Source organism: Lissotriton vulgaris, unplaced genomic scaffold (assembly GCF_964263255.1).
Source record: "Lissotriton vulgaris unplaced genomic scaffold, aLisVul1.2 SCAFFOLD_3884, whole genome shotgun sequence".
Classification (NCBI taxonomy): Eukaryota; Metazoa; Chordata; class Amphibia; order Caudata; family Salamandridae; genus Lissotriton; species Lissotriton vulgaris.
Window position 1 is genome coordinate 141369 of NW_028241138.1, and position 26876 is coordinate 168244.

Here is a 26876-nt window from a genome sequence, read left to right on the forward strand (position 1 = left end):
AGGATACTCGTTTCTCTATGGTCAACGGCAAACACCTATATCTACAGACCCATGTTGTACATAAAGCTAAATAGATGAACTAGCCGGACAGTGTGGCGATGTGAATGCATATGTAAGATGAACCTACCTAAAGCCTATTATGGCACCCCACTGCTGCCAAAATAATGTATGAATTGGAAACACGACTGAAATGTTACAGGTTGTGTTCCCTGCAGGCCCTATATTATAACACCTGAAAGAAATCTTAATAAAATCTTAATGAAATAACCCTCTGGTGCTATACAATATTGCTCACAGTATTATAAAAATCTATACCATACAGGCCAATTTGGGTGAGGTCTCAATAGCATTAATTAATCAAACGTGTCCACTCCTCTTTGGTATTCAGGCCTGTTCTAGCGGTATTAAGGACAGATATGAACCATTGTTCTCTAAATTTACTTTTGGTGGCCATATCCCCACCTCGTTTGCTGCCTGTAATTCTTTCTAAAATAAACCATTTCATTGCATCATCGGTATGGTTTAATGAAATGAAATGCTCTACTCGGGGGGCATTGAGCTTTTTGTTTTTAATTGCAGATTTATGCTCAGTCGAACAGGTCCTGAATTTGCGACCCGTTTCACCGGTATAACCCAGTCCACATGGGCATATCAATAAATAAATTACATTTTTGCTCCTGCAGTTGTTAAGGTCTCTAGGTGTAAAGGTTTGCTTATTAAATGTGAAGCTTTTTCCTACAGCACATTGGTCATAATGTCAGGATCCGGCAATGGATAAGCTGTGCGGGTCCGTAGTACGGAGCGAGCAGCCAAAGAACTACAAATCCCGGCATGCCTTGAGGCGCGTTCCGTTTCCGACGTAGGAAACGCGACGCGGACATAAATGCATTGCGGGAATTATCGGCGAAGCCGATTATTATGGACCAACTTCTTGGATTTACGAGCTGGGTGCTGTGAAGCCGTGCTCGTGCTAAGGTTATGCTGGAGAGTGAGGATTGCCTTTGGGAAACAGCAAAGAACACGCCAACACGGTAATAACGGTCCGTTTCTTACGCTTTTGGCGTGAGATTTCTGGAAACCGGATCGAAGCTTTCTCGGCTGAGAAAGCATTTGTCCCCGCGGGATTCCAAGTTCGTAAGAGAGATTCTGGTGAAGTGAATCCTGGGGTATTGTGAGTAACGGAGCTCTGGGATTGGAGTTCTGTTTCCATGTACTGGGCCCAGAGGTGGATCTATGTATTAATAGACACTCGCAAAGAAGGTCAAAGTGTTATAGACGTCAGGGAGAGAACATTACTCTCTATCAGACTCGAGTTAAGCACTCATTAACATTATTTGTATCGTTTTTGGATATGATTTGAACACAAGTTGTTTCTTCTTTTCCTTACATAGGAGATAAGACAGAAGGGTACCATATCTATTGGGGATATCATTACAAGTACATGCTAGAACGTGAAATGGTATGCTGAAGAACTGGTATGATCTTGCTTATGGTATAATGTGGTCATGTGATTATTCCAACTGCTTCTTGTTCTTTTCCTTGCAGTTATAGAAATATCCCAGGTACCTCATTAAGGTCTATCTTCGATTTACAAAACTACATTACTTTCTTCACAGGTAAAAAGGTGGGGGGTTAGATGTTGGATGTATAGCTAACGTCTGAGTCTATAGGGAACAGAGTGTGATAATTTGTATTGTGTTTTGTCATTGCAGCTCTCCCTCCTCGCCGTCCCTATCCTTTCCTTCCTTTTCTTCCCGAGTCGAATCGTTTCTCATAGTCTGTATTGGTATCTCAGACGTGGGTAGGATTCTATCAGGGAGGTTATAGGACCTTCAGCATAGCCCCGAGGAGACAGACCGTGGAAGCCTGACAGAATAATCGGCCCGTGAATTGTACTCTCGTCTTGGCTGTGCTGTGGGTACTATGGCTACACTCGATGATGTGCTGGCGGCATTGGCTTTAGTCCAAACTGAGCTAGCCGCTTCCAACAGGGAGGTAGCGGCCTCTAGGGCAGAAAATGCGCAGTTGAAGGCTAGGATGGATAGGGTCACCATTCCTTCAACCACGTCAGGGGGGGGGGTAGTCAGGTTCCCACTACCTCTGTTACTGTTGAAATGCCCGCACAAATACCTTTAGCTCCACCTGAAAGATTCTATGGGGACAATAGGAAGGTACAGGTATTCATGACCCAAATCTTGCTGCACTTTATGTGCAAGCCGAAAATGTTTGCCACCAATCAAGCCAGGGTGGCCTTTTTGATTTCATACTTGGGGGGCGAAGTTGCTCAATGGGCAGTCCCTGTGGTTCGGAGGGATGACCCGTTACTCTATGCATGGGATGACTTTCGCCTTGAATTCGAAAAACATTTGACAGAAGGGCTGAAACATTCACAGCGGACAGAGAACTTCTGAAATTGAAACAAGGCAACGCTGATTTAGTTTCTTATTTGAACAACTTTCGCCGTCTGGTGGCTGAAACAGATTGGCCGGAGGCTAAACAAACAGCTCTCTTTTACCAGGGACTGAGCGAAGAACTCAAAGATGTTTTGTCCCATATCGATCCACAGCCCCGTACTTGTTCCGCCCTCTTAGATCTTACCTTGCGATTGGATCATCGAATAAGGGAAAGGAAGGGAGAACACCGAATGAAAGGCCGTGCCGTTCTACCATATGATAATACTGGGCAAGGAGATAAGTCATCGGCAGGGCCTAAACCGATGGATATTGCCATCAAGCAAAGTTATTATCCCTTCTATTACTCCTGACCAGAGCATAGATATGTGCCATGTGTTCCTGGAAATGTGTTTGGAGGTGGCGACGGACGTGAAGGAGGTTCGTGCAATGGTGGACTCTGGTGCCACTGGTTGCTTTATGGATGCCAAAGAAGCCAGAAGACTGGGAGTGAACCTGGTTAGGATATCGCACCCGGAAACGGTTTATGCGGTGGATGGGAAGGAGCTTCAAGCGGGGCCTATTCGATATCAAACCCAGGAATATGTCCTCTCCTATGAGGGATTACATCGGGAGACATTATCTTTCAATATCATTGAAGCTCCTCAGTATGGGATCATACTGGGGCTTCCCTGGTTGCAACTGCACGAACTCAATCTACATTGGACTTCAGGGAAGGTGTTGTTCGATTCAGTTTATTGTACCGAACATTGTGGCACTGAGTGTCCAGTCCGGCCAAGTCGCCAGCCTTTGTGATGCATATCGCTACGGCAGCAGAGAAAGAGATGTCCCTACCCTTGTGTTAAGCAGCGTTTGAAAAGGTGTTCAGCGATTTGGAGGCGGAAACGCTTCCGCCACACAGGGCATTTGATTGTCGTATTGATCTTCTTCCTGGAGCGGTGATACCTAACAGCAGAATATACGCTCTCACACTACCAGAGAATGAAACCTTGTGGGCTTATTTGGACAAATATCTTGCCCTTGGATACATAAGGCCCTCTAGATCACCGGCTGCGTCCCCATTATTCTTCATTCCGAAGGCCAATGGTGAGAAGAGGTGTTGTATAGACTACCGTGCCCTTAATGCTATTACAATTAAGAACCAGTATCCACTGCCCCTTATTCCGGTATTGCTGGAGCAAGTACGATCGGCTCGAATATATACCAAATTGGACCTGAGGGGGGCTTATCACCTTGTACGCATTCGTCGAGGTGGCGAGTGGAAAACAGCTTTCAAGACGCGGTATGGGCTCTATGAGTACCTAGTGATGCCCTTCGGCTTATGTAATGCCCCCGCAGCATTTCAGTTTTTTCTTAATGAAATTCTCAGAGACCTTCTTGACCATCAAGTTGTCGTATACATAGACGATATATTGATCTATTCGGACACAGATGAAGAACATGTGGAACACGTGAAACAGGTGTTGCAAGTTTTGTTACATCACCACTTGGATTGTAAAATCGCGAAGTGTGAATTTCACGTGGAAACTGGAATTTCTGGGTGTGATGCTGACACCATCTGGGCAAGTGATGGCGGAGAGAAAAGTCAAAGCAGTGATGGAGTGGCCCCGCCCATGCAATGTCAAAGATATTCAGTGCCTAATGGGATTTTCCAAATTCTATAGACGTTTCATTTGTGGGTTTTCGGAGCTGGTGGCTCCACTGACAAGACTTACTAGGAAGAGTGTCCCTTTTTTGTGGGGTGTTTTGGAATAGGAGGCGTTCGATCGATTGAAGACTTCTTTTGCCACGGCTCCGGTGCTGGTACATGCCAACCCGAGTGAGCCTTTTATAGTAGAGGCTGACGCATCGGAGGTCGCTTTGGGGGAGGTGTTATCCCAGAGGAATACAGAAACTGGAGTATTGCATCCCATCGCTTTCATGTCATGCAAATTAAGCCCGGCAGAAACCAACTATACAATTGCGGAGAAAGAACTGTTGGCGATACGTGATGCATTCCTGGAGTGGCGTCATTGGCTGCTGGGAGCAGAACATCTGGTTACGGTTTATACCGACCACCGGAACCTCCAATTCATGCGGGCGACTAAACATCTTACGCCCCGCCAACTGCGTTGGATGTTGTTCTTCGAAGAATATCATTTTCTGGTTACCTTTCGTCCCTGTGCGGATAATAAGAAGGCGGATGCCTTAACCAGGCAATCCCATCCTTCGTTGCATGCTGAGGAGCCTGTCAGGGCCATCATTTCGCCCTCTCAAGTGGTCGGGTTACGAGATCTGATGACCTCCTGATGGGTGTGAGGAGGGGTGTGCTAACTTGTGTGTGGCGTACCTGGCTCCGTCATCATCCGGAATGGCGCTTGAAACAAGGAATTCCGATGAAAGGAACTCAGGTCCTTCTCCCTACCGTTTCCTTGCGAAAGATGGCGTTTTCCTAGTGTCATGAGGCCCCTAGTGCGGGGCATATGGGATATGTCAAGACGCTTGAGAAGATGCTAAGGCAATTTTGGAGGCCGTCCATAAGACCCGACGTCCAACGATGGGTGATGGCTTGTGTACGGTGTGCACTAACTAAGTCTGACCGACAAAAACCTCAAGGGCTTCTTCAACCACTGCCCACCGGAAAATCAGTGGGAAAGGTTCTCAGTGGACTTTATTGTGGGACTCCCTAAAGATCAAGGGATGTGGTGGACTATCTGACAAAGATGGGGCACTTCCTAGCATGTAAACAGGTCCCTACGGCAGGTCAGTTGGCGCATCTCCTATTGGTGAACATTGTTAGACTACATGGACTTCCCAGAGTTATAGTGTCTGATCGTGGGGCGCAGTTTAATGCGCGTTTGTGGAAGACCTGGTGCTCGGAACTGCATATATCCTCTTCTTTGTCTACCAGCTTCCATCCTCAGTCTGATGGTCAGACAGAAAGACTGAATCAGTCCTTGAAACAGTATCTACGCTATTATGTGCAGGATAACACCGATGCTTGGGTAGATTGGTTGTGGGTGGCAGAGATAGCATACAATAATTCACAACATTCATCCACTATGCATTCTCCCTTTTTCTGCACATATGGTCATCATCCCAGGTTTACCCCTATGTTACTTCCTAGCGCTAGGGTTAAAATACCAGAGGTTAGGGAGAGATTGTTGCGGGTTCGTAGGGTCCTCACTGATGCGCGTAAACATCTCATACAAGCTAAGCACAGGTACAAGATACAAGCTGACAAACATCGAAGACAGAATCCTGTGTATAAGAAGGGTGATTTGGTATGGTTGTCCACAAAACATATCAAATTTAAAAGGTACAGTGTGTTCCATCCCAGGTTTATAGGACCGTATAAAGTTGTGAAACAAGTCAATCCTGTTGCTGTGCGTTTGCATTTACCTGCTCATTTCAGAATACACCCTGTATTTCATGTTTCCTTGTTGAAGCCCTCTCATTGCCCTGTGCGCAGGTTGCCACAGCCCCTTTGGGTTCAGGGGGATTGTGAGTAGGTTAGGGCAGTTCTGGACTCGAAGTTTGTGAGGGGGCGGGTGCATTACCTGATCTCATGGAAGGGATTTGGGCCGGAGGAAAACTCTTGGGAACCTGCTGGGGCTGTGCATGCTCCCCGTTTGGTGCCGCGGTTCCATCGTTTAAATCCGTCCAGTCCTGCTGGTGGCCGAAGCACCTTGTGAGGGGGGGTGTACTGTCAGGATCCGGCAATGGATGAGCTGTGCGGGTCCATAGTACGGAGCGAACAGCCAAAGAACTACAAATCCCGGCATGCCTTGAGGCGCGTTCCGTTTCCAACGTAGGAAACGCGATGCGGACATAAATGCATTGCGGGAATTATCGGCGAAGCCGATTATTATGGACCAACTTCTTGGATTTATGAGCTGGGTGCTGTGAAGCCGTGCTCGTGCTAAGGTTATGCTGGAGAGTGAGGATTGCCTTTGGGAAACAGCAAAGAACACGCCAACACGGTAATAACGGTCCGTTTCTTACACTTTTGGCGAGAGCTTTCTGGAAACCGGATCGAAGCTTTCTCGGCTGAGAAAGCATTTGTCCCCGCGGGATTCCAAGTTCGTAAGAGAGATTCTGGTGAAGTGAATCCTGGGGTATTGTGAGTAACGGAGCTCTGGGATTGGAGTTCTGTTTCCATGTACTGGGCCCGGAGGTGGATCTATGTATTAATAGACACTCGCAAGGAAGGTCTAAGTGTTATAGACGTCAGGGAGAGAACATTACTCTCTATCAGACTCGAGTTAAGCACTCATTAACATTATTTGTATCGTTTTTGGATATGATTTGAACACAAGTTGTTTCTTCTTTTCCTTACATAGGAGATAAGACAGAGGGGTACCATATCTATTGGGGATATCATTACAAGTACATGCTAGAACGTGAAATGGTATGTTGAAGAACTGGTATGATCTTGCTTATGGTATAATGTGGTCATGTGATTATTTCAACTGCTTGAATGGGATGTGGTGGACTATCTGACAAAGATGGGGCACTTCCTAGCATGTAAACAGGTCCCTACGGCAGGTCAGTTGGCGCATCTCCTATTGGTGAACATTGTTAGACTACATGGACTTCCCAGAGTTATAGTGTCTGATCGTGGGGCGCAGTTTAATGCGCGTTTGTGGAAGACCTGGTGCTCGGAACTGCATATATCCTCTTCTTTGTCTACCAGCTTCCATCCTCAGTCTGATGGTCAGACAGAAAGACTGAATCAGTCCTTGAAACAGTATCTACGCTATTATGTGCAGGATAACACCGATGCTTGGGTAGATTGGTTGTGGGTGGCAGAGATAGCATACAATAATTCACAACATTCATCCACTATGCATTCTTCCTTTTTCTGCACATATGGTCATCATCCCAGGTTTACCCCTATGTTACTTCCTAGCGCTAGGGTTAAAATACCAGAGGTTAGGGAGAGATTGTTGCGGGTTCGTAGGGTCCTCACTGATGCGCGTAAACATCTCATACAAGCTAAGCACAGGTACAAGATACAAGCTGACAAACATCGAAGACAGAATCCTGTGTATAAGAAGGGTGATTTGGTATGGTTGTCCACAAAACATATCAAATTTAAAAGGTACAGTGTGTTCCATCCCAGGTTTATAGGACCGTATAAAGTTGTGAAACAAGTCAATCCTGTTGCTGTGCGTTTGCATTTACCTGCTCATTTCAGAATACACCCTGTATTTCATGTTTCCTTGTTGAAGCCCTCTCATTGCCCTGTGCGCAGGTTGCCACAGCCCCTTTGGGTTCAGGGGGATTGTGAGTAGGTTAGGGCAGTTCTGGACTCGAAGTTTGTGAGGGGGAGGTGCATTACCTGATCTCATGGAAGGGATTTGGGCCGGAGGAAAACTCTTGGGAACCTGCTGGGGCTGTGCATGCTCCCCGTTTGGTGGCGCGGTTCCATCGTTTAAATCCGTCCAGTCCTGCTGGTGGCCGAAGCACCTTGTGAGGGGGGGTGTACTGTCAGGATCCGGCAATGGATGAGCTGTGCGGGTCCATAGTACGGAGCGAACAGCCAAAGAACTACAAATCCCGGCATGCCTTGAGGCGCGTTCCGTTTCCAACGTAGGAAACGCGATGCGGACATAAATGCATTGCGGGAATTATCGGCGAAGCCGATTATTATGGACCAACTTCTTGGATTTATGAGCTGGGTGCTGTGAAGCCGTGCTCGTGCTAAGGTTATGCTGGAGAGTGAGGATTGCCTTTGGGAAACAGCAAAGAACACGCCAACACGGTAATAACGGTCCGTTTCTTACACTTTTGGCGAGAGCTTTCTGGAAACCGGATCGAAGCTTTCTCGGCTGAGAAAGCATTTGTCCCCGCGGGATTCCAAGTTCGTAAGAGAGATTCTGGTGAAGTGAATCCTGGGGTATTGTGAGTAACGGAGCTCTGGGATTGGAGTTCTGTTTCCATGTACTGTGCCCGGAGGTGGATCTATGTATTAATAGACACTCGCAAGGAAGGTCTAAGTGTTATAGACGTCAGGGAGAGAACATTACTCTCTATCAGACTCGAGTTAAGCACTCATTAACATTATTTGTATCGTTTTTGGATATGATTTGAACACAAGTTGTTTCTTCTTTTCCTTACATAGGAGATAAGACAGAGGGGTACCATATCTATTGGGGATATCATTACAAGTACATGCTAGAACGTGAAATGGTATGTTGAAGAACTGGTATGATCTTGCTTATGGTATAATGTGGTCATGTGATTATTTCAACTGCTTCTTGTTCTTTTTCTTGCAGTTATAGAAATATCCCAGGTACCTCATTAAGGTCTATCTTCTATTTACAAAACTACATTACTTTCTTCACAGGTAAAAAGGTGGGGGGTTAGATGCTAGATGTATAGATAACGTCTGAGTCTATAGGGAACCGAGTGTGATAATTTGTATTGTGTTTTGTCATTGCAGCTCTCCCTCCCCGCCGTCCCTATCCTTTCCTTCCTTTTCTTCCTGAGTCGAATCGTTTCTCATAGTCTGTATTGGTATCTCAGACGTGAGGAGGATTCTATCAGGGAAGTTATAGGACCTTCAGCATAGCCCCGAGGAGACAGACCGTGGAAGCCTGACACACAACAACTACAGGACCCGCATCTATAGTCGCCTGTAGCTTGCTCACCCATTAAGTTAAGTTGTCTGCTATTTCCTGGTTCTCGATATGTATGAACTAAATTGTTCTGCAGATTTTCATTACGTTTAAATACGAAAATGGGGCGTTCTAATTTGGTGTGTTCATTATTATTTAAAAGAGACCAGTTGGAGTTAATGATATTCTTAATTTTGTTGCTGATGCTGGAAAATTGACTCACGAAGACAACTTTATCTTTCGTGTTCTTACTGCGATTGGAGTTGGTATTTTCCAGCATGCTTTCCCTGTTGTAAAATCTGCTCTCTTAAATGAGTGATTAATCAACTTTTTGGGATACCCTCTTTCCTTGAGTTTGAGTTTCAGCACCTCGGAATGTTTATAAAAGTCATCTAACGTGGAGCAGTTTCTTCGGAGCCGAAGAAACTGCCCAAAGGGAATGTTGTCCTTTTGTGATCTCCGGTGGTGGCTGGAATAGTGAAGGAGAGTGTTTTTATCAGTTGGTTTGGATTAAAGTTCCACAAACAACTTACCCCCTTCACGCTTAATATTTTAATCTAGAAAGCTCACCTAATTGTTACTATGATATTCAGTACATTTTAAATTAATATCTCCCAGATTTAACCAGGATAAGAATTCTTGTAATTCCTCATCTGATCCTGACCAAATAAACCAAATATCGTCAATGAACCTGTGCCAATGTGACACATTTTCATAAAATGGTGCAACCTCATTAAATATATGTCCCAATTCAAAGAAACCAACATAAGCACATGCATTGTAGGTATAAAGTAAAAACCAGGGATGTGCACTCAATAATAAACTCAGCGCTAGCACCCCTGGTTACACCAACATCCTCCAGGATCCGCTTAATCACAGCGATGGTGTCATCTTGGGGGATGCTGGTGTAAAGAGCCTCAATATCCAAGGTGACCATGATCTGGGAATTGGGATCAAAATCCAATCCTTCCACTATATTGATCATATGGGAGGAGTCCCTTAGATAGGACTGTTGTGCCTGTATAACCGGTCGGAGAAAGCTATCTATATATTTACTTAAAGGTTCCAAGGGTGACCCAATAAAGCTAACAATAGGACGTAATGGAGGGTCCATTTCGCTTTTGTGGATTTTGGGGAGTCCATATATAGCTGGAATTTTAGACTTCCATACTCACTATCTGCTATTATATCATTTTCTTTCGCTGTTGTAATAAGTTTTAGTATTTTATCCTTGAGGGTTATCCAATTTCTCATTGGGACCTTCATGTACTGACCAGGAAATTGGAGCAAATTAATAACTCTTCTCTCATAATCTGGCGTGTCAAAAATGACAACGCCTCCCCCTTTATCTACGGGTTTGATCGTAATTTGCAGATAATTTTTTAAGGACAAGATTGCCTCTCTCTGATGTTTATTCATGTTGTTGTTAATAGGTGGAGGATTATCCCAAATATTTCTTAAAATAAGTCATGGCACCATAATGGTAAAAACAGCTGTGTCTAATAAAGGATGAAGCTGTGGCATAAACAAAGATGGCGAGCTAAACTGCTAGAAAATTATTATTCCACAACGCGAAGATTGCAACATTACACAACTTGCCGCTGACGGCGGTACCTGAATGAATTAAATAGCCATGCCCCAAGGAGGCAGAAGCTGTGGCTGAAATAAACTCCAGTTAAGGTAACTCTGGTACTACAAAAATACAGAAACTATAAAAATGTGCAATGTGCAGTTGTGGTGCGAGTGAAAGTAATTACCTTGTGAGTAAACGCAACGCCTTCACAAACCCTCCGAACAACCAGAGGCTTGTGGAGTGTATTTGCGGGTCTCCTAATGGCGCTGGTGCTTTCTTAAACTCAAGAGCGATGTGTGCTGTCTCGGCACAACCTGGAGGCGAGAGCAGCGTCTGTGGTCTCGGGGGCGCCCCCGCACATGGTAGCTGCCCTGCATTGCAGTGAGCTTCAAGCACTCCCGCCTATGGGAGTGCTCGACTTCAAGCTAAAACCATGTTGCTATGAAGACGCCTAGTATGGACAGCAGGATATCGGACGAAAAGGGCGAGGCTAACCTGGCAGGAGTGTGGTCAGTGGTGGACCAGGAAGGATAAGCTGCAGAGGGGATTTAAGGTTAAAGTCAGAGGGGATACAGTCAAAATAGGCCAGAACAAACTACTGGGATTGTAAACAAAAAACAACAAAAAAAGTAAGAGATTAATAGCGAATCTCTGGCCTGGTGGAAAAAAGGTAACTCCCATAGCGCGCGAGCTGACCATCGTGTGTGCACACGCTAGTGTACGATAAAGTGTGCGCAGAGTTAGTAACAAGCGGTCGCCATTGCCCGAATGAAGTAAAAAAAAGTGCGCACAGAGTAGTTAAACGACGTCTAACGCCGGCAGTAAAAGATCCAATCCGGGTGGGCGGGGCTAAAAGCAAACAGAGCTGTAACAAGGAGGGATTAAAAAGCCTCCTTCACAATAGGAAGGCAGCGTTTAGCATAAACGATGACGCAAGCCAATGGAAAGAAGGGGCTTCAAGTCCCCTTCGGAAATCGTATTGATTACAAAAAGCCCTTGTAGAGCGAGGAGCGCGAGACCTAAACAGCGTTAGAAGTGAAAATAGGCAGTGATTTGGGAACAAAGAATTGGAAATCATATTGGAATACCCCCATAAGGGATCCAGGAACATTAGATTCAAATTCTTGCAATTCAGTGTTTTGCACACAACCTAACGTCCCACAAACTGAACAGCACTGAGGGAATCGAACATAAAAGATGTCCTAGATGGGACTAGTAGATGCAGACTTCATTCATATGGTCTGAAATTCTCTCACTATAGTTTGTTGATCAGGGTCTCAGCCTATATGGAAAGAAAATTAAAACCAACCTCATCAGCCTAGAGGTATGCTTACTGTGTCTCTACCCCTGTAAAAGCCAAAAAATTTAACAATACACTTTTAGACCTTTCACTGTTATTGGTTAAGACTGCCATTGTGATTCACTGGCATTGGCACTCAGCTAAAGGCCGAGGTAGGTCGTAAAGTAGGGGAAAGCTGAGACCATGGGGATGCAGGGAGAAGAAAGATGAGACATATGCAGGCCCCTATAGCAAATCTTTAGAAGGAAATATGAACATGCTTGAAGAACCAAGTGATTTAGTTTCCATATAGGGGTGTCCTATGAAAAGGGACTCCATGCATGGTGGAAAGCGCTGAAACTGACGCAGCCACTGAGGTAACCGGAGAGGAGCCCCTTGATGAAACAAGAGGATAAAAATGATTCGAGAACAGCAAATAAGCGAATCCTTTTGTACATACATAGCTGAACTGGGAATCCAGTGTTATTGAGATTGCGGTTTATAACTTATGGTTATTGTTTTCATACACATGTGAAAAAGGAGTTTGAAAAAGCTGTTAAGAAAACAGAGAGCAGGATTATAGAATTTGAGTGAGCTCAAATATGTCTAACAGTAATGCTGCAGTTAAACTTGCTATTTTGTTTGCTTGATTACCTGACAAAATAATAATCAATTAAAAAAATAGAGGGAACATCGATCAATACATAAAATTAAATTACCTTTTGCAAGTGTGCAGTTAAACTTTGTTGGAAAACAGTGCAATCCACTAGCCTATAAATCTTCAACCACATGTGCAGAAGATACCATTACAAGAAAGGCATTGTTTTAGACCACATTTATCATTAATTTCGATGGGATGGGAAGTTTTTTGATTTTATAACCAAAATACTTTTTCTTAAACTATCTATGAAATGTTACATTTCTAACTGTAAACCACGGGCGTGCGATATTGGATTTTCTACCCACACTAGTTGCAAGGTTGTGAAACAACAAATAAACTAGCTTTAAGCCATATCCCCCCAATCAAACAGCTAAGAACTGTTTATTCCTGAATTGGATGAGAAATATTTGGAAAAGCTTGAATATAAAATATTGTTCTACCAAGATATTTTGAAATCCTTTAATAAGTCCATATATTCCTCTGGAATGTCGAACTAACCCTTCTTCGGAAATTCAGGAGCCAAGCTGCCAAGATTTGAGACTATGATGAATGCGGTTCCACCCCACACTTGAGGGATTGACTAGTCTGTTAGGTAGTTATAGATAGGGGCGTCCTTTCCCGGAAAACATTTTGTGGGTCATTTCACTTCCCTTTCACCTTATATCTGATGACTTTCAAGGAAGAAAAGGGTTAGAAAGGAGTTTGTGAATGCCTCAAAACTCATAAGGTGGTGGGCACTCACAAACTCCCAAAGCAAATCATGGCTGAGCCTCTTACTTGAGGCTCTTCCTGAAGGTGTGCAGAGTGGTGGAACGTCTTATGTTGAGCGGGAGCTCATTCTAGAGTTTTGCCGCGATGTAGGAGAAGGCTCTTCCGCCCGCTCTGCAGATGCGCAGGGTTTTGGCGTGGCCGGCGGAGCAATGGTCTCTCTTGGGTACGTGGAAGGAGACTCTTTCGTTGAGGTATTGGGGTCCGATGTTGTGGAGGGATTTGTAGGAGTGAGTGAGTAGCTTGAAGATTACTCTCCTATCGACAGGGAGCCACTGGAGGTCTCATAGGTGCTGGGTGATGAGTTCATTCCGAGGATGAGTCTGGCAGCGGTGTTCTGGATGGTCTGGAGTTTCCGGAGCAGGGATTTGTTGATTCCAGGCGTAGAGGGCATTTCCGTATTCCAGTCTGCTTGTTATGAGTTTGTGGGTGACAGTCTTTCTGGATTCTGGAGGGGGATCCACTTGAAGGTCTTGCAAAGGATGCGGAGGATACCCACCACTTTGTTATTTGGAAGATGTGCTATTCGCACCCTACACCACCCAATCTCAATGACTAAGATACGAGCCTGGCCACAGATGGTTCCCGGGAGAAAAATAAGTGTGCAGTGGTCTGGGCTGTCTGTGTGGCTACTCTGAACATCTGCCATCTGCACAGTGGTTCCGGCAGCTGGGAGTTGCAGTGTCTCCTTCAGTGCAGCTATTACCTGGGTAGTTGCTGTTGATCGGATGTTTCCACGCCTTCTACCAGAGGAATACAAGCATGGAAGAGTGATGGGAGCCGAAGGTCCACCTGTGCATCGGTGTCCTCTGATCAGGTAGTGGTCCCAACAGAAACAAAACAATAACAAGACTCAGTTCTCCACATAGGGGTTTCATTTAATCCCGGGCAAGGGAAGGCTAGCAGGTAGAAAAAAAGTAACACTGAAAGACCAAAAGAGAGCACTGAAGAATTTACAGTGGACATTTGAAAATGAACATCAAAAGTTAACTGCATACGGTTGAAATGCAGAAGCTATCATTTTCATGTCTTTAATGTAGTTTTGTCGTACAGCTCAGGCATATTTCTCACAGAAACTATTAAAAGTATGCTTAAGATGCAAAATTGAACACTATAACTTCGCAAGGGTCAAGCTGCTCACAAAGAAAAGCTATGTGTATAAAAATCTTCCCACCTAATTATTATGACTAGAGTGACATATGTTCCAATGCAAGCAAATAATTTTGGTCTCTGGGCACCCCCATTACAAAGATGTGATGCGGATGCAGTGAGCCAGTCACAACCCTGAGCCCCAGTGCCACAGCAGCTGCTTCACTAATAATTGGTATGTCTCTGCTTAATGGTCTTCAGGGTGCGTCTTTTCATCCGTCTTCTCCTTCTCCAGCCATCTTTTCTCTCATCTACTTCTGCGCTTTCACCTTCTCTCCTCCTATACTTGTGCACTCTTTCCCTTTCCTCACTCTTCTTTATTCCCTTCCTCCTTTTTTTACTTCTTCGTCTCTAGTCCTTGTTCTCCGTTACCTCCCTCTTTGCTGTCCCTCACTTCTAACTAATCATCTTACCAGTCGCCATCCCACCAGTCTCACACTGCCAGTCCTCTTCCTCCCTTTCGCTCTTGCATCCACATCATGACTTCCCTAATCTATTCCCTACCTTTTCTTCTCTTGCCATTTCATCTGGGTGTCTTCTCTTTTCCTTTGCATCCTGTGTTTTGTTCTCTATGTCCTTCTGTTGTAAATGAATCTAGGATACTAGTGTAATTTTCCCGATTCATGCCCTTATATAGGTATAAATTACCCAATCCTTATATAGGCATAGAAATCATTACCATACTTGGACTGAGCCTATGCAGCCCAAATACAGCATGGCTACTTCCACTAAGTTCCAAGAATCAACCACGATTTCTTAAAAATACCCGCCTTCAGCAGCTAGGGACTTCCCCTCGCCTGAATACTAATTTATCTAGTAAATCGTGGAGTTTTCAAAGAACTTAGTCTTTGAGTGACGTTATTAAGTCAAATCATACGTCAAACTCGGCACCTTCAAAGTATAAATATGCCTAGATTTCCCCAGACAAACACATGGTGGTTTGGAGCACATTGACTAACTACTTGCCCGATGCCCTGCAGCAGCAAGTGGCGAAGGAAGCCAACCCTCCAGCTGACGCACTGAGAGACGCTGTCTTTTCTCTTGCCGAGAAATCCAGCTCCAGTGTTTCCAGGCTACCCTTGCGGTTGCTGGGAAATCGAGTCCTGAGAGAGAGATACAAGACCTCCTTCATTCTAAAACCAAGGTACGGAGCTGTTAAGACCCTTAGAGAATTCCTGGATAGATCCTTGGCAGAGAAATACTAAACTTTAGCTACTCCTCACTTACTTCTTCCCTTGTACTAGACTTAGGTTAGGTACACAGTGGTAGGCGTATTTTAGAAGCACCAGTTGCATACTTTTAGTCATTGTTTTATTACTGTATGTATTTTAAATGTTTTAAGACAACTTATGGCTTAGAAACGATATCATGCTTTTACAGTACTACTTTATAATACTTTTCGTATTATATGCCCTGTACTTTATAACCAGTATTACGATTGTAGCAGTACATTTCTTATGCTTGAGAAAGAAGACTGTCTCTCTATTTTCTCAGCACCTCTGGTGAAACGAAGCATGCACGATTGACTGAGTAAAATAGTTATCTATTGTTTCCACGACTCTAGAGATTGATTTCTTATTCTTGGGAAACAAAGTTGTCATGTTTATAGTTGTCATGTTTATGCGGTTGTCAGAAACGAATCCCTTCTTGTTTATTCGAGAAAGTTTCTAGTGACCTTTGAGCTAGCTGGCACCTACAATTAAGTTTAATATATACGATAGAGACCTAGTCGACCTCAGTCCTACGTCTAATCTATAGTATATGTTATTCCAATGCGCAGAGCCTATGGGGAATATAGGAACTACACTACACTTCTTCTTGATGAACCCCCTGTACACAGCAGAGGAGGCAAAGTGGGAAACTCCTGCAAACTATGTGAACGTCAATCATGAACTTACCAAAATTATGCTTTTGTAGCACATACTTCGAAAACCCTAGTTTAATACTCACGGGAATCATAAAAAAGAATAGATTTTCATACACTTCCCTATATAATCTTATTTTGCTAAAGCATGACCTACCTCTAAACATATATTCTTGAATTTCCGCCAAGTCCTCTAAACCTTTTTTTGTATACACTGGTCGAGCCATTGGAGGTGAACCAGAAATACTTAGTGCAGTGTTGAAATGATCAATCAAACTTGGACTACCTGGTGGATAAAAAAAGGAATTATTTCCACATCATTTATCAAACTTTATGCTACAGGTACTCTAAAATACCACTTGGAAAACATATTAACTTATCTGCTTATTACTTGAGAAGGTAGAGAGACTACAAGCAAGAAAAGTTATTATAATGGTCCTGGGCCACACAACAAAACACTGGTAGGAACCTGCTGTCATTTAAGTTTTGATTTGTCAGAACAAAATAGACAAGTGATAAAAGTAGTCAGTCCTCTTATTGGATGTTTAGAAATGGACCCACAATGTGCCACATTTTGTCAATGCATCTTTTATTACACACAAACTGTTTAGACCACCACAATGTAATTACCTCCTAAAAGATCCACCCCGGTTTGCATAGGAATCAGGCGGACAACCAGAACATGAGATCTTTTTACTTGCCATGGATCCTAGTGAACATGGTTTATTTTCTTCAATATCAGACAACAAGTTTCTTAATGGATTTCCAGACTGCTGGGTCATTTCATGGTTGAAGATGTATTTCTAAAAAACGTAGTCTTATAATAACCACCCTACATGCAACACTGTGCCTGACTTCTGACAGTCCCTCCAACATGCCAGACTACCATAGATGGGGCCCAGTCTCACATGGGTCAAGTCCTTTTGATTGAATATATAGTTTAAAGGCAATTCCCTTCTTTTGGGTGCAGACTGATGAATTTGTTGTTGTGAACCAAATTGTGGCCTATAACTCAACTTCAATCTATCTATTCGTTTCTGCAGACCCTTTCACCGTATCATTGTCTTGAATGTGGGGGAAGTGGGAGCTGCACAATAACCATCAGACAAAGAACAAGCATTTACAATGCAATAGGTCTCGCAGCATTAAAGTTTGAATTATTGGTATTGTGTATGACAATGCCAATAGTTTTAACTTTCGCAAATGTGACACCTATAGCATTTCTATTGCAATTTGTGCTGTATTTAGGTGAGTTAGATGTATTGATATTACAAATAAAAATGGCTTTTAATTTTTTTAAAATAATTAATACCAGCAGAACAAGCAGCAATCTGAGGACACCCATCCCATGCACCACTACAACCGGCGGGAAAATTGGATAGATGGAAGATAGCACCCCACCCCTGCCCCAATAGAATAACCCCCCACATCCTTTAACAAGTGACACCTTTGACAGCAACCCTCTTTATGTGCACCAGTGAATCTCGCCCACAAACTAAGGTGCAAAACTGCCACCCCAAAGGTGAAACGGACACAACACCCATGGGCACTCACCTGCCAACGCCGTAGGATAGCAGCAGCACAGAGAGTGGGATAGCGGTGCCGGACATGGCGTGCGTGGAGGGCATGCTGTACTCGGAGTTGTAAAAAACCTCAAGCTTCAACACGGGCGGCGAGGAGGGTCGGGGGCGCCGCACTAAGTCTTTGGTGCACTGGCCCAGGTACATCACCCACACCCAGACGATGATCAGCCGTCGGCCCACGCAGGGGTCCACGTTCCAGATCCAGAAGGGGAAAAATGAGATACAGAAGAGCTCGTTGCCCAGCTCTGTGCCCAGAGTGAACAAGTAGTACAGCGCCCGGTTACTGATCTCGAAAGGCTGGCCTTCACTCCCCGGTTAGAGAGTTCCTGCGCTGCCCTTTACCCCAAACCCGGTCCTTGGGTGGCCTGTGCCGCAGCTCCTGGTGCTCCCGTCCATTTGCTACGATTTCTTCTGCCCCGGAGTGCTTCAATCAATCAATCAATCAATCATTCAAAGCATTTGTATAGCGCGCTACTCACCCGGAGGGTCTCAAGGCGCTTGAACAGCCAGGTCTTGAGTTGCTTCCTGAAGGGGAGGTGGTCTTGGGTCAGGCGGAGGTGGGTGGGGAGGGAGTTCCACGTCTTGGCGGCCAGATAGGAGAAGGATCTTCCTCCCGTTGTGGCTCTTCGGATGCGGGGGACGGCGGCGAGGGCGTGGCTGGTCGATCGAAGCTGGCGGGTGGGAGTGTAGAAGTTCAGGCGGTCGTTGAGGTATCTTGGGCCTTGGTTGCGGAGAGCTTTGTGTGCGTGGGTGAGGAGTCGGAACGTGATTCTCTTGCTGACGGGGAGCCAGTGCAGGTTTCTCAGGTGTGCAGAGATGTGGCTGTGTCGGGGGATGTCCAGGATGAGTCGTGCTGAGGCGTTCTGAATGCGCTGGAGTCTTTTCTGGAGTTTTGCAGTGGTTTCGGTGTAGAGGGAGTTGCCGTAGTCCAGTCGGCTGGTGACGAGGGCCTGGGTGACCGTCTTCCTGGTTTCGGTGGGGATCCACCGGAAGATCTTACGTAGCATGCGTAGGATGTTGAAGCATGACGAGGAGACGGAGTTGACTTGTCTGGTCATGGAGAGGGAGGAGTCCAGGATGAAGCCCAGGTTGCGTGCGTGGTCTGTTGGTTTGGGTGCACTGCCCAGGGCAGGGGGCCACCAGGAGTCGTCCCAGGCGGAGGGCGACGATCCCAGGATGAGGACTTCCGTCTTATCTGAGTTCAGTTTCAGGCGGCTGTTCATCATCCACTCGACTACGTCTTTCATCCCTTCGTGTAGGTTGGTTCTGGCGGTAGGGGGGTCGTTGGTGAGGGAGAGGATCAGCTGGGTGTCGTCGGCGTAGGAGATGATGTTGAGGTTGTGTTGGCGTGCGATGGCCGCGAGGGGGCTCATGTAGATGTTGAACAGCGTGGGGCTGAGTGATGATCCTTGTGGTACGCCGCAGATAACTTCGGTGGCTTCTGATCTGAACGGGGGGAGGCGGACTCTCTGTGTCCTTCCGGCGAGGAAGGAGATGATCCATTCCAGTGCCTTCTCCTGGATTCCGATGTTGCTGAGGCGCTGTACTAGGGTGCGGTGGCTGATGGTTTCTTTGGTAGGGCGCTGAGTTTGGCGTGCTTCCAGCTCTCTGGGAAGGTTGCGGTGTCGAAGGAGGCGTTGATGATGTCCCGTAGATGGGGTGCGATGACGGAGTCAGCCTTGTTGAAGACGTGGTGAGGGCAGGGGTCGGTTGGTGATCCGGAGTGGATGGAGTTCATCGTGCGGATGGTGTTTTCGGTGTTGATCGGGGTCCAGGCGCGGAGGGTGGTGGGCGTTGGTGCGGTCGTAGGGTGCGTCGGCTGTGTGCTGAAGCTGTTGTGTATGTCTGCGATCTTGCTGTGGACGAACGAGGCGAGCGAGTTGCAGAGGTCTTGCGATGGGGTGATGTCGTTGTTTCTGGCGCTGGGGTTGGAGAGCTCTTTGACGATGTTGAAGAGTTCCTTGCTGTTGTGGGCGTTGTTGTTCAGTCGTTTCTTGAATGCGGTTTTCTTGGTAGCGTGGATCAGTTGGTGGTGTTCTCGAGTGGCGAGCTTGAGGGAGGTCATGTTGTCGGGTGTTGGGTCTCTGTGCCAGGCTTTCTCGAGGGCTCGGCAGTTCTTCTTGGAGCTCTTGAGTTCGTCGGTGAACCAGGATGCTTTCTTGCTGCCGGGTCTGCTGGGAGGGGTCTTCAGTGGAGCGAGGTCGTCTGCGCAGTTGCTGATCCACCTCGTGAGGTTGTTGGCAGCTTGGCGGGAGGGTTCTGGCTCAGGGATGCGGCGAGCTGGTCGACTGTGATCTTGTTCCAGCTTCTGCATGGAACCTGTTGCTGGTGGTGGTGGAGCGTGGTCCTTCTGAAGCTGAAGTGGACGCAGTTGTGGTCCGTCCAGTGGAGTCCGGTGGCGTGGCTGAAGGAGATGTCCTTGCTGGAGGAGAAGACGGGGTCTAGCGTGTGGCCGGCGTAGTGGGTGGGGGTGGTCACCAGTTGCTTGAGTCCGAGGTTGGCGAGGTTGTCCAGCAGGGTGGTAGTGTTGCGGTCGTTGTTGTTCTCCAGGTGGAAGTTGAGGTCCCCGAGGAGGATGTAGTCAGTGGAGGGGAGGGCGTGTGGGCTGATGAAGTCGGCGATGTCTTCGCTGAATTGTGTGCGTGGTCCCGGGGGTCTGTAGATGAGGGTGCCTCTGAGGGTTGTCTTGGGGTCGGTGTGGATCTGGAAGTGCAGGTGTTCGGCGGCTGTGAGGGTGTCGTCGGAGTTGGTTGTGATGCGGATGGTGTTCTTGTGGATGATGGCGATGCATCCTCCCGTCTGGTTGGCGCGGTCCCTCCGGGTGATCTTGTATCCGCCTGGGATGGCGATGGCGATGTCTGGTGCTGAGGAGGCGTTCATACAGGTTTCCGTGAGGAAGGCGACGTCTGGAGCTGTGGTGTTGAGGAGGTTCCAGAGTTCTACGGCGTGTCTGTGGACGGAGTGGGTGTTCAGCAGGATGCATTTCAGGTGTTTGCTGCTGGTGCTCGTCTTGGCGGGTGCGGTGCAGGTCCGGATGCAGGAGAACTTGCAGGATTGGCAGGTGAAGGGTCCGTGGGTGCGTCCTGGGGTGGCTCGGTGGCAGCCGGGGGTCTGGCCGGTGTTGAGAGCGTTGGAGATGGTGTGGTCGTAAGTCCGGCGGGTGGGCTGGCATCTTCGGGGCCAGGGGGTCTGGCGCTGGGCGCGGTCCAGGCGCGGACAGGCGCAGACGGGCTTACGTTTGGCGCGCCCACTGCGCGCGGACGCTGCACGTGCGCGTGGACTCCGCCATAAATGGCGTAGTGGGGGGGCGGAGCGAGGAGGAGCTTCTCCTACCCTACACAGCCGCTGGAAGCGCGCCACCTTGTCCGGGTGCTGCAAGTCCTCGCAGAGCTGCCGCAGCCTCTTCAGCGTCCCCATGTTTCAAATCACGGGGCCCGGGCTCGGCGCCGGAGCTGATAACGGCTATCTCCCCTCCGGCCTGAACCTGTATCCGGCTGCGGGGGAAGGCTTAGCCGGGGCCGCCCAGCACCTGGAGGCAGTCAGCGCTGCTCGGCCTCCGCCCCTGAGAGGAGGAGCCGCGATACGACGGAATACAGGGCACTCAAGAGCAGCAGCGCAGGCCTTGCGTTACAACGGCTGACTGACTGGGAAACTCGTGAGCCGAAGCGGCCGTCTGAGCCAAAGTCAACCACGTACACATCACTCCCAGCAGGCTCCGAGGGGCAGCGCTCAGGGAACCAAGCCACACCTGCAAATGTGAGAAGCCACCCTACTGACAGGCGCGAGACAGAGGCCAGTCAGCCACACAGCGGCCGGTCTTCGTCGCCAGAGGGATGCCGCTGTTACAGCAGTCACGAGACCGACCGAGTGCTTCCTCCTGGTCAGCACGAAGGCGGCTTCCTGTCGCCCATTAGAGAACCCCCTCCATTTCAAAGGCTTCTTGTGCAACCGTAATTAAACGAAGAGCAGATAGAAGATGTGTTGTAATGGATGTTAAATATGTAATGGCTACAGCGGCAGACTTAGAAGCTGGGGGTTTAGTCTTGGCGGGAGGCTCAGGCTACCTATGATTCTGGGCAAATCACTTAAATCTCTCCACGCCTAAAATGAAACATGTCCCTGTCCGTCTGTAATGCAATTGATTGCTGCTAATGTTAAAGTGCTCCGATACCCTGGGTCGAGTTTGCTCTATAAGAACGAGCGTGTGGAGCGGCGGCGGCAGGAAGGGAGGGGGGCGGGGATCTCTGTATGTGTGTGTGCGTGCGTGTGTGTAGGTGTGCTCGTGTGTGTGCGCATGCGTAAGGGGGAGGTGTGGCTGTGTGGTACAGCTTTCCAGGAGAGGAGACAGGAGCTGGGCGCAGCGAGCGCGTTCGCGTGCGCGTGGCCCGCTCAATTTCGAGCGCGCGGCCAGCTCCTGTCCCCTCTCCTGGGAAGCAGAGTCGCTCACAATAGGTCTCGCGCGGTTCAACGCCAGGAGACCTAAAAAGGTGATGGAAGGAATGCTTGATATCTCAGCAATTGGCGATCGGTCAGGCCACATTCCATTCCAATGTATTTTCGACTACTTTTCGACTCTAGATACTTCAGGAGTTTGATTTCTCTGAACAGAAGATAAATGCAGGGAATTTTCTCCTTCCCTGTTGAAGACATTTAACATTTTCCCTCTCCAGGCATGGCGTGAATCAAGTGATGGAAGTCACGTCTTCAAGAGCGGGGGATATCTGTTACTGTGTCTTGGCAGCCACTTGGTAGACAGGGCACCAGATCTTAGGTTACCATCAGGGGAGCGAATGTTGGCTCTGCAAGTGTAAATGTGGTGCTTCCACCGACTCTACATAGAGAGGGAGAATCATGTGTTCAACAGGGCAGGTGCACCGCCAATTTGAATTGATGCTCCTACTCCTGTTTTACCAAACACCAAATGAGGGCCATAATCCCATTTGAAATCATTAAACTTGAAGGATATTCTGGTGCTCAAAAGAAGAAAATTCATGTTTTTGGTTGGTACAATCAGTGAAATTCACATGTGAATAATTTAGTTTGTAACCGTATTGTGTCCTCCCTCGGGTGGTGGCTCTCTCAGTAGCAAGACCAAATCAATGTTTAGATGTGGAGACATTTGAACAGAGCTTTGGGTTTTATTGGGAAGCTCAACCTCAGAATATCTGACATGAGCATTTCAATCGAGCCCACCATCCCCCACACAATGATCTCTTTGTGAAAAGCATTTTCGATAAAAACAAAAGAGAGTGACATTTGCCTGCACCTCACTACCCTCCTTTTCCAGAAATATTATAATCTGCTTAACAGCTAGGAGCATGCAAACAAAAACAACATGCGTTCGCCAATGTACCCATTAAATAAAATGTGATGTTCTAGTTGTGAAGCTGTAAATGCATTGTGATACATTTTCACTGTGATACGATTGTGGTGAAGAAAGATTCTTCTAATAGACCTTATGTACTTTTTTGGAAGTGACTAGACAAAGGAGTGAGTCCAGAATTTTACCAACAGAGCTTTCGCTTTTCGCTGCAAAGATAGAGGGTAGATCTGAGAAGAAAGAGGATTTTACAGTGGGGTTCTCTGATAAACCGGACATGTGGCTTGTAGTTATTTTCCTCGCATAGTATCATGGATGTTGACGTTCTAATGTTCTAAATACACATCTATATTACCAGCAAATAAATGTAAAAGCATAAACCTTGCCTCTAGGCCCTTAATAAGAACTCAGTCTACAATAAGGATGAAAAATCTGCCAGGAATACAAAAAAAAAAAATAAACAAGTCTGTAATTTGGACTGAAGCCAAAAGACGAGGATGAATGGAGGACTCTGGAGTGATCTAACTTAAATGGAAAGGGTCAAGAAAGGAACTGGAGAGAAGACACCACTGGAGAACTATAACTCAACTCATGAAAGAACCGAAAAAGAGTGCAAGACCGGTTGAGAAACGGACTGTTATGCAACATAAGGATCTGTAATTCTTAGGTACCTTGAATAGCTGTCAGAAGAGGAAGCAGAAAACAGGAAGTGCTGCTATGATTGAATGGTAAACAGAGTACGTAATGCAATATAACAACCATCTTGAAATGGAACTTAAGGTTCCCAAATGTGAAGGCCAGAATACTCATATATATATAGGGTTAATAGTTTTTAAACCCTTACCTGAATAATTCACTTTCCTTCTGCCTTGTGAAGCAGACAGGAGGGAGATGTTGGTCCGAGAGTAACTGGGATGTGCCACTAAGCCACCTAAACCAGCACATGTGTGGAGAGTCATGCAACCGGGCCAAGGAATCCCTAGGTGCCAACCTGAGTAAGATGCCTGCGACCACAAATCAGTTGCAGAAAGGAAACCTGGTTCTACATATGTCCAAGGAATAACTTGAGGAACTCAATGCTTACTGAAGTTTATCAAACATATTACCCCCATAAAATTGCATAGGGTGTGGTAATGACTATGAAACTTGGAATTTTGGTATGCGCCAGAATAGGAGTTATTGCACAAATCTTTATCATAGCCCTAATATGTGGGTATGATAAATTCAAATCCTGGTGAAGAGAACGTTTGTTTTTAAATGGTACTGTATTTGCCTAACTTTTGGCAACAAGCAATACTAGATGGATCATTTATGTAGCAATAAAGGGAGGAGGAGAACGCCAGTTTTAAAATACAATACAAGAAACTATTTATAGGTAATAACACGATTGGACGTTATTTCTGTGGGTTCTATCATTGCTACATGTCTACAATGGTACTAATGGATAATAAATGTGAGGTTTTATTTTGTGCTGAAAAAACATTAAAAGTTGGTTATAAAAAATAAAAAACATGAGTGGAAATCATATTTTTAAAAGTAGGAGTTTATAAATGCAACATGACGGATAGCTAGTACTAGATTTAAGGTAGGATTTTGGAGCGTAAGTGTAGTATATTAGGAATAGGAAGAGAAAGACTGGGTTTGGCAACATGGAGGTCTTACCGTGGTAGGCAAATAATACATGCATGTACAGAAGGATAAATAATAGAATTCCATAGAAAACATTTGATTTTAAGACGAACGAATATCTGTCATATTAACTATTTTGGTTAGTTATAGGAAAGTGCTATTGAGTATAAGAACATAAATTAGCTTGAGTTTAGTGCATAAGGGTTATTTTATTAACACAAGAGTTTAAGCGAAGTCTATTACTCTGGTCATTTGCATTAGTTAGCCCATTGAAGTATTTCATTTACGGGTCACAAACTGATTGGTTCACTTGGCTACTAACATAGGTTGCTGATTGTTTTCAATGACAGCAATTCAGAAATACCTGTGAAGGTGTGGCTTGGATGCAGCGAAAGATCGCTGGCTAGTTGCGGAGCTCCGCCGCATCAAAGAACCTCCGAGCAGTTTTCCCGATGTGAAGGGAACTGTTTTCATTGCGGCTTGGCAAATTTCAGAACTGGAACCGGCGGTGAGCACCTGGGTCATTTCATACAGCCTTTAAGGAGCCGTTTTTCACATTAACTCGCGACGCAACTGTCGCATATTGAAGAACCACCATTTTACGTTCGCCGCAGCACAAATGGACCTCGCAGGTTCCTCATGTGTTGAGAGTTGGTCTCTTCGCGGTTTACTGGATTTATACTGCGGACACTGCGGTAAGCGTCTAAGTGATTTCTGCTGCTTCTAATGTGCCATTTTTATTATTCACTCGCGATGCGATTGTTGCTCGCCAGAGGGCCGCCATTTTGGATACGCTGCGGCTGATTTCAGAGCCGCGGCTTTCCCTCACGGATTTAACATCGCATTCTCTGCATCTCTTATATAATGACTGTTGGATAAATGGTGTGAATAACGCTTGCCTCTTTGTTCACTGCTAAATGGAACATTCTTCATGGTGAACCTTCTCCTACATGCCTAACAATGCTGTTACAGTTGACTCTCCCAAGCTCCTACAGTGTGCCTGCTTATCAGTGTATGTAGTGACCTCCTTTCAACACTTCGGCATGCTACATGGGAGCTATTGCAAAGTCTTTACACCATATCTTACTGTATGACGCCTCAACCTCGTCTCAATCAGAGCTCCTGTGGTTTTCAACGTTTCTTCATATTCTGGATCTCCATTCCTTTGTGTAGAGGCCTCCAGCATTTCTGAATATCAGGAACCTGTGGTTTCCGCGATTTCTTCAGCCCCTAGCGGACTGCGTTTCCGCCATTTTACGCCTTCTGATATTTGCTACGTAATGCTGGTCCCTCTACACTGTAACGTTCTACAATGCAGTTTGTCTTTCACTGGAATTTTTAAGGCCCATAATTAGAGTCAAGTACCTTTTTGTATGGTCCTTTGCTCTGTTCCTGCTTATGTTGGCTCAACTTGACTAATTCTCACTGGACGGAGTGCTGATTATACATTTGGAAAATCGCAACAGGAGGAATAACCTACGTATTTATGGTCTGCCAGAATCACTTGAGCTAGACGACCCAGTCACTTTTTTCATCTCTTTTCTTCCAAAACTTTTGGACATGCCACCTTCTACGGCCATCAGCATCCAAAGGGCCCACAGACTCGGTTCACATACAACTGCATCTACAAAACCTCGTGGTGTCATCATTCTTGTTTTGAAATTCACGGATCTTCTTTCCATTCTTTCTGCGGCTAGAGCCAAACGACAAGTATCCTGGCTAGGTCAACGTGTATTCCTAACCCAAGATGTTTCTAGTACTACTGCCTCTAGACGAAAGGAATTTCTTGCCCTTCGCCCTTCTCTGCGCTCCCTTGCAGCACGTTATGGCTTGTTTCATCCTTGCACCTTCAGAGTGACTCATCAAAATAAGACTTGGTCCTTTCAAGATCCTGCTAAACTTCGAAACTTCATCCTTCTGCAGAACAGTGATGGAATGGAATCCTCCCCTTCAAATAGTGGCTGACCTGTTTTGCTACCTTCTTGACTCTAGTCTTTAGATGTTCTTTTGTTCCTTGTATTTATGTACTTACTGTTT

The 26876-nt window shown here is 46.1% G+C and overlaps 1 protein-coding gene across 1 annotated transcript in view; it reads right to left on the bottom strand.

Moving 5' to 3' along the window:
• The window catches only part of LOC147672105 (schlafen family member 11-like), a 118512-nt gene extending 97205 nt beyond the window's left edge, over positions 1-21307 (bottom strand). Inside the window, exons 1-2 of the mRNA XM_086948031.1 lie at positions 21229-21307; positions 16465-16593 (exon numbers count right to left, since the gene is read on the bottom strand). Of these exons, the coding sequence (XP_086804157.1) occupies positions 16465-16593; positions 21229-21307 (208 nt within the window). The remainder of the gene's footprint in view (positions 1-16464; positions 16594-21228) is intronic.
• Between the last annotated feature and the right edge of the window lie 5569 nt (positions 21308-26876).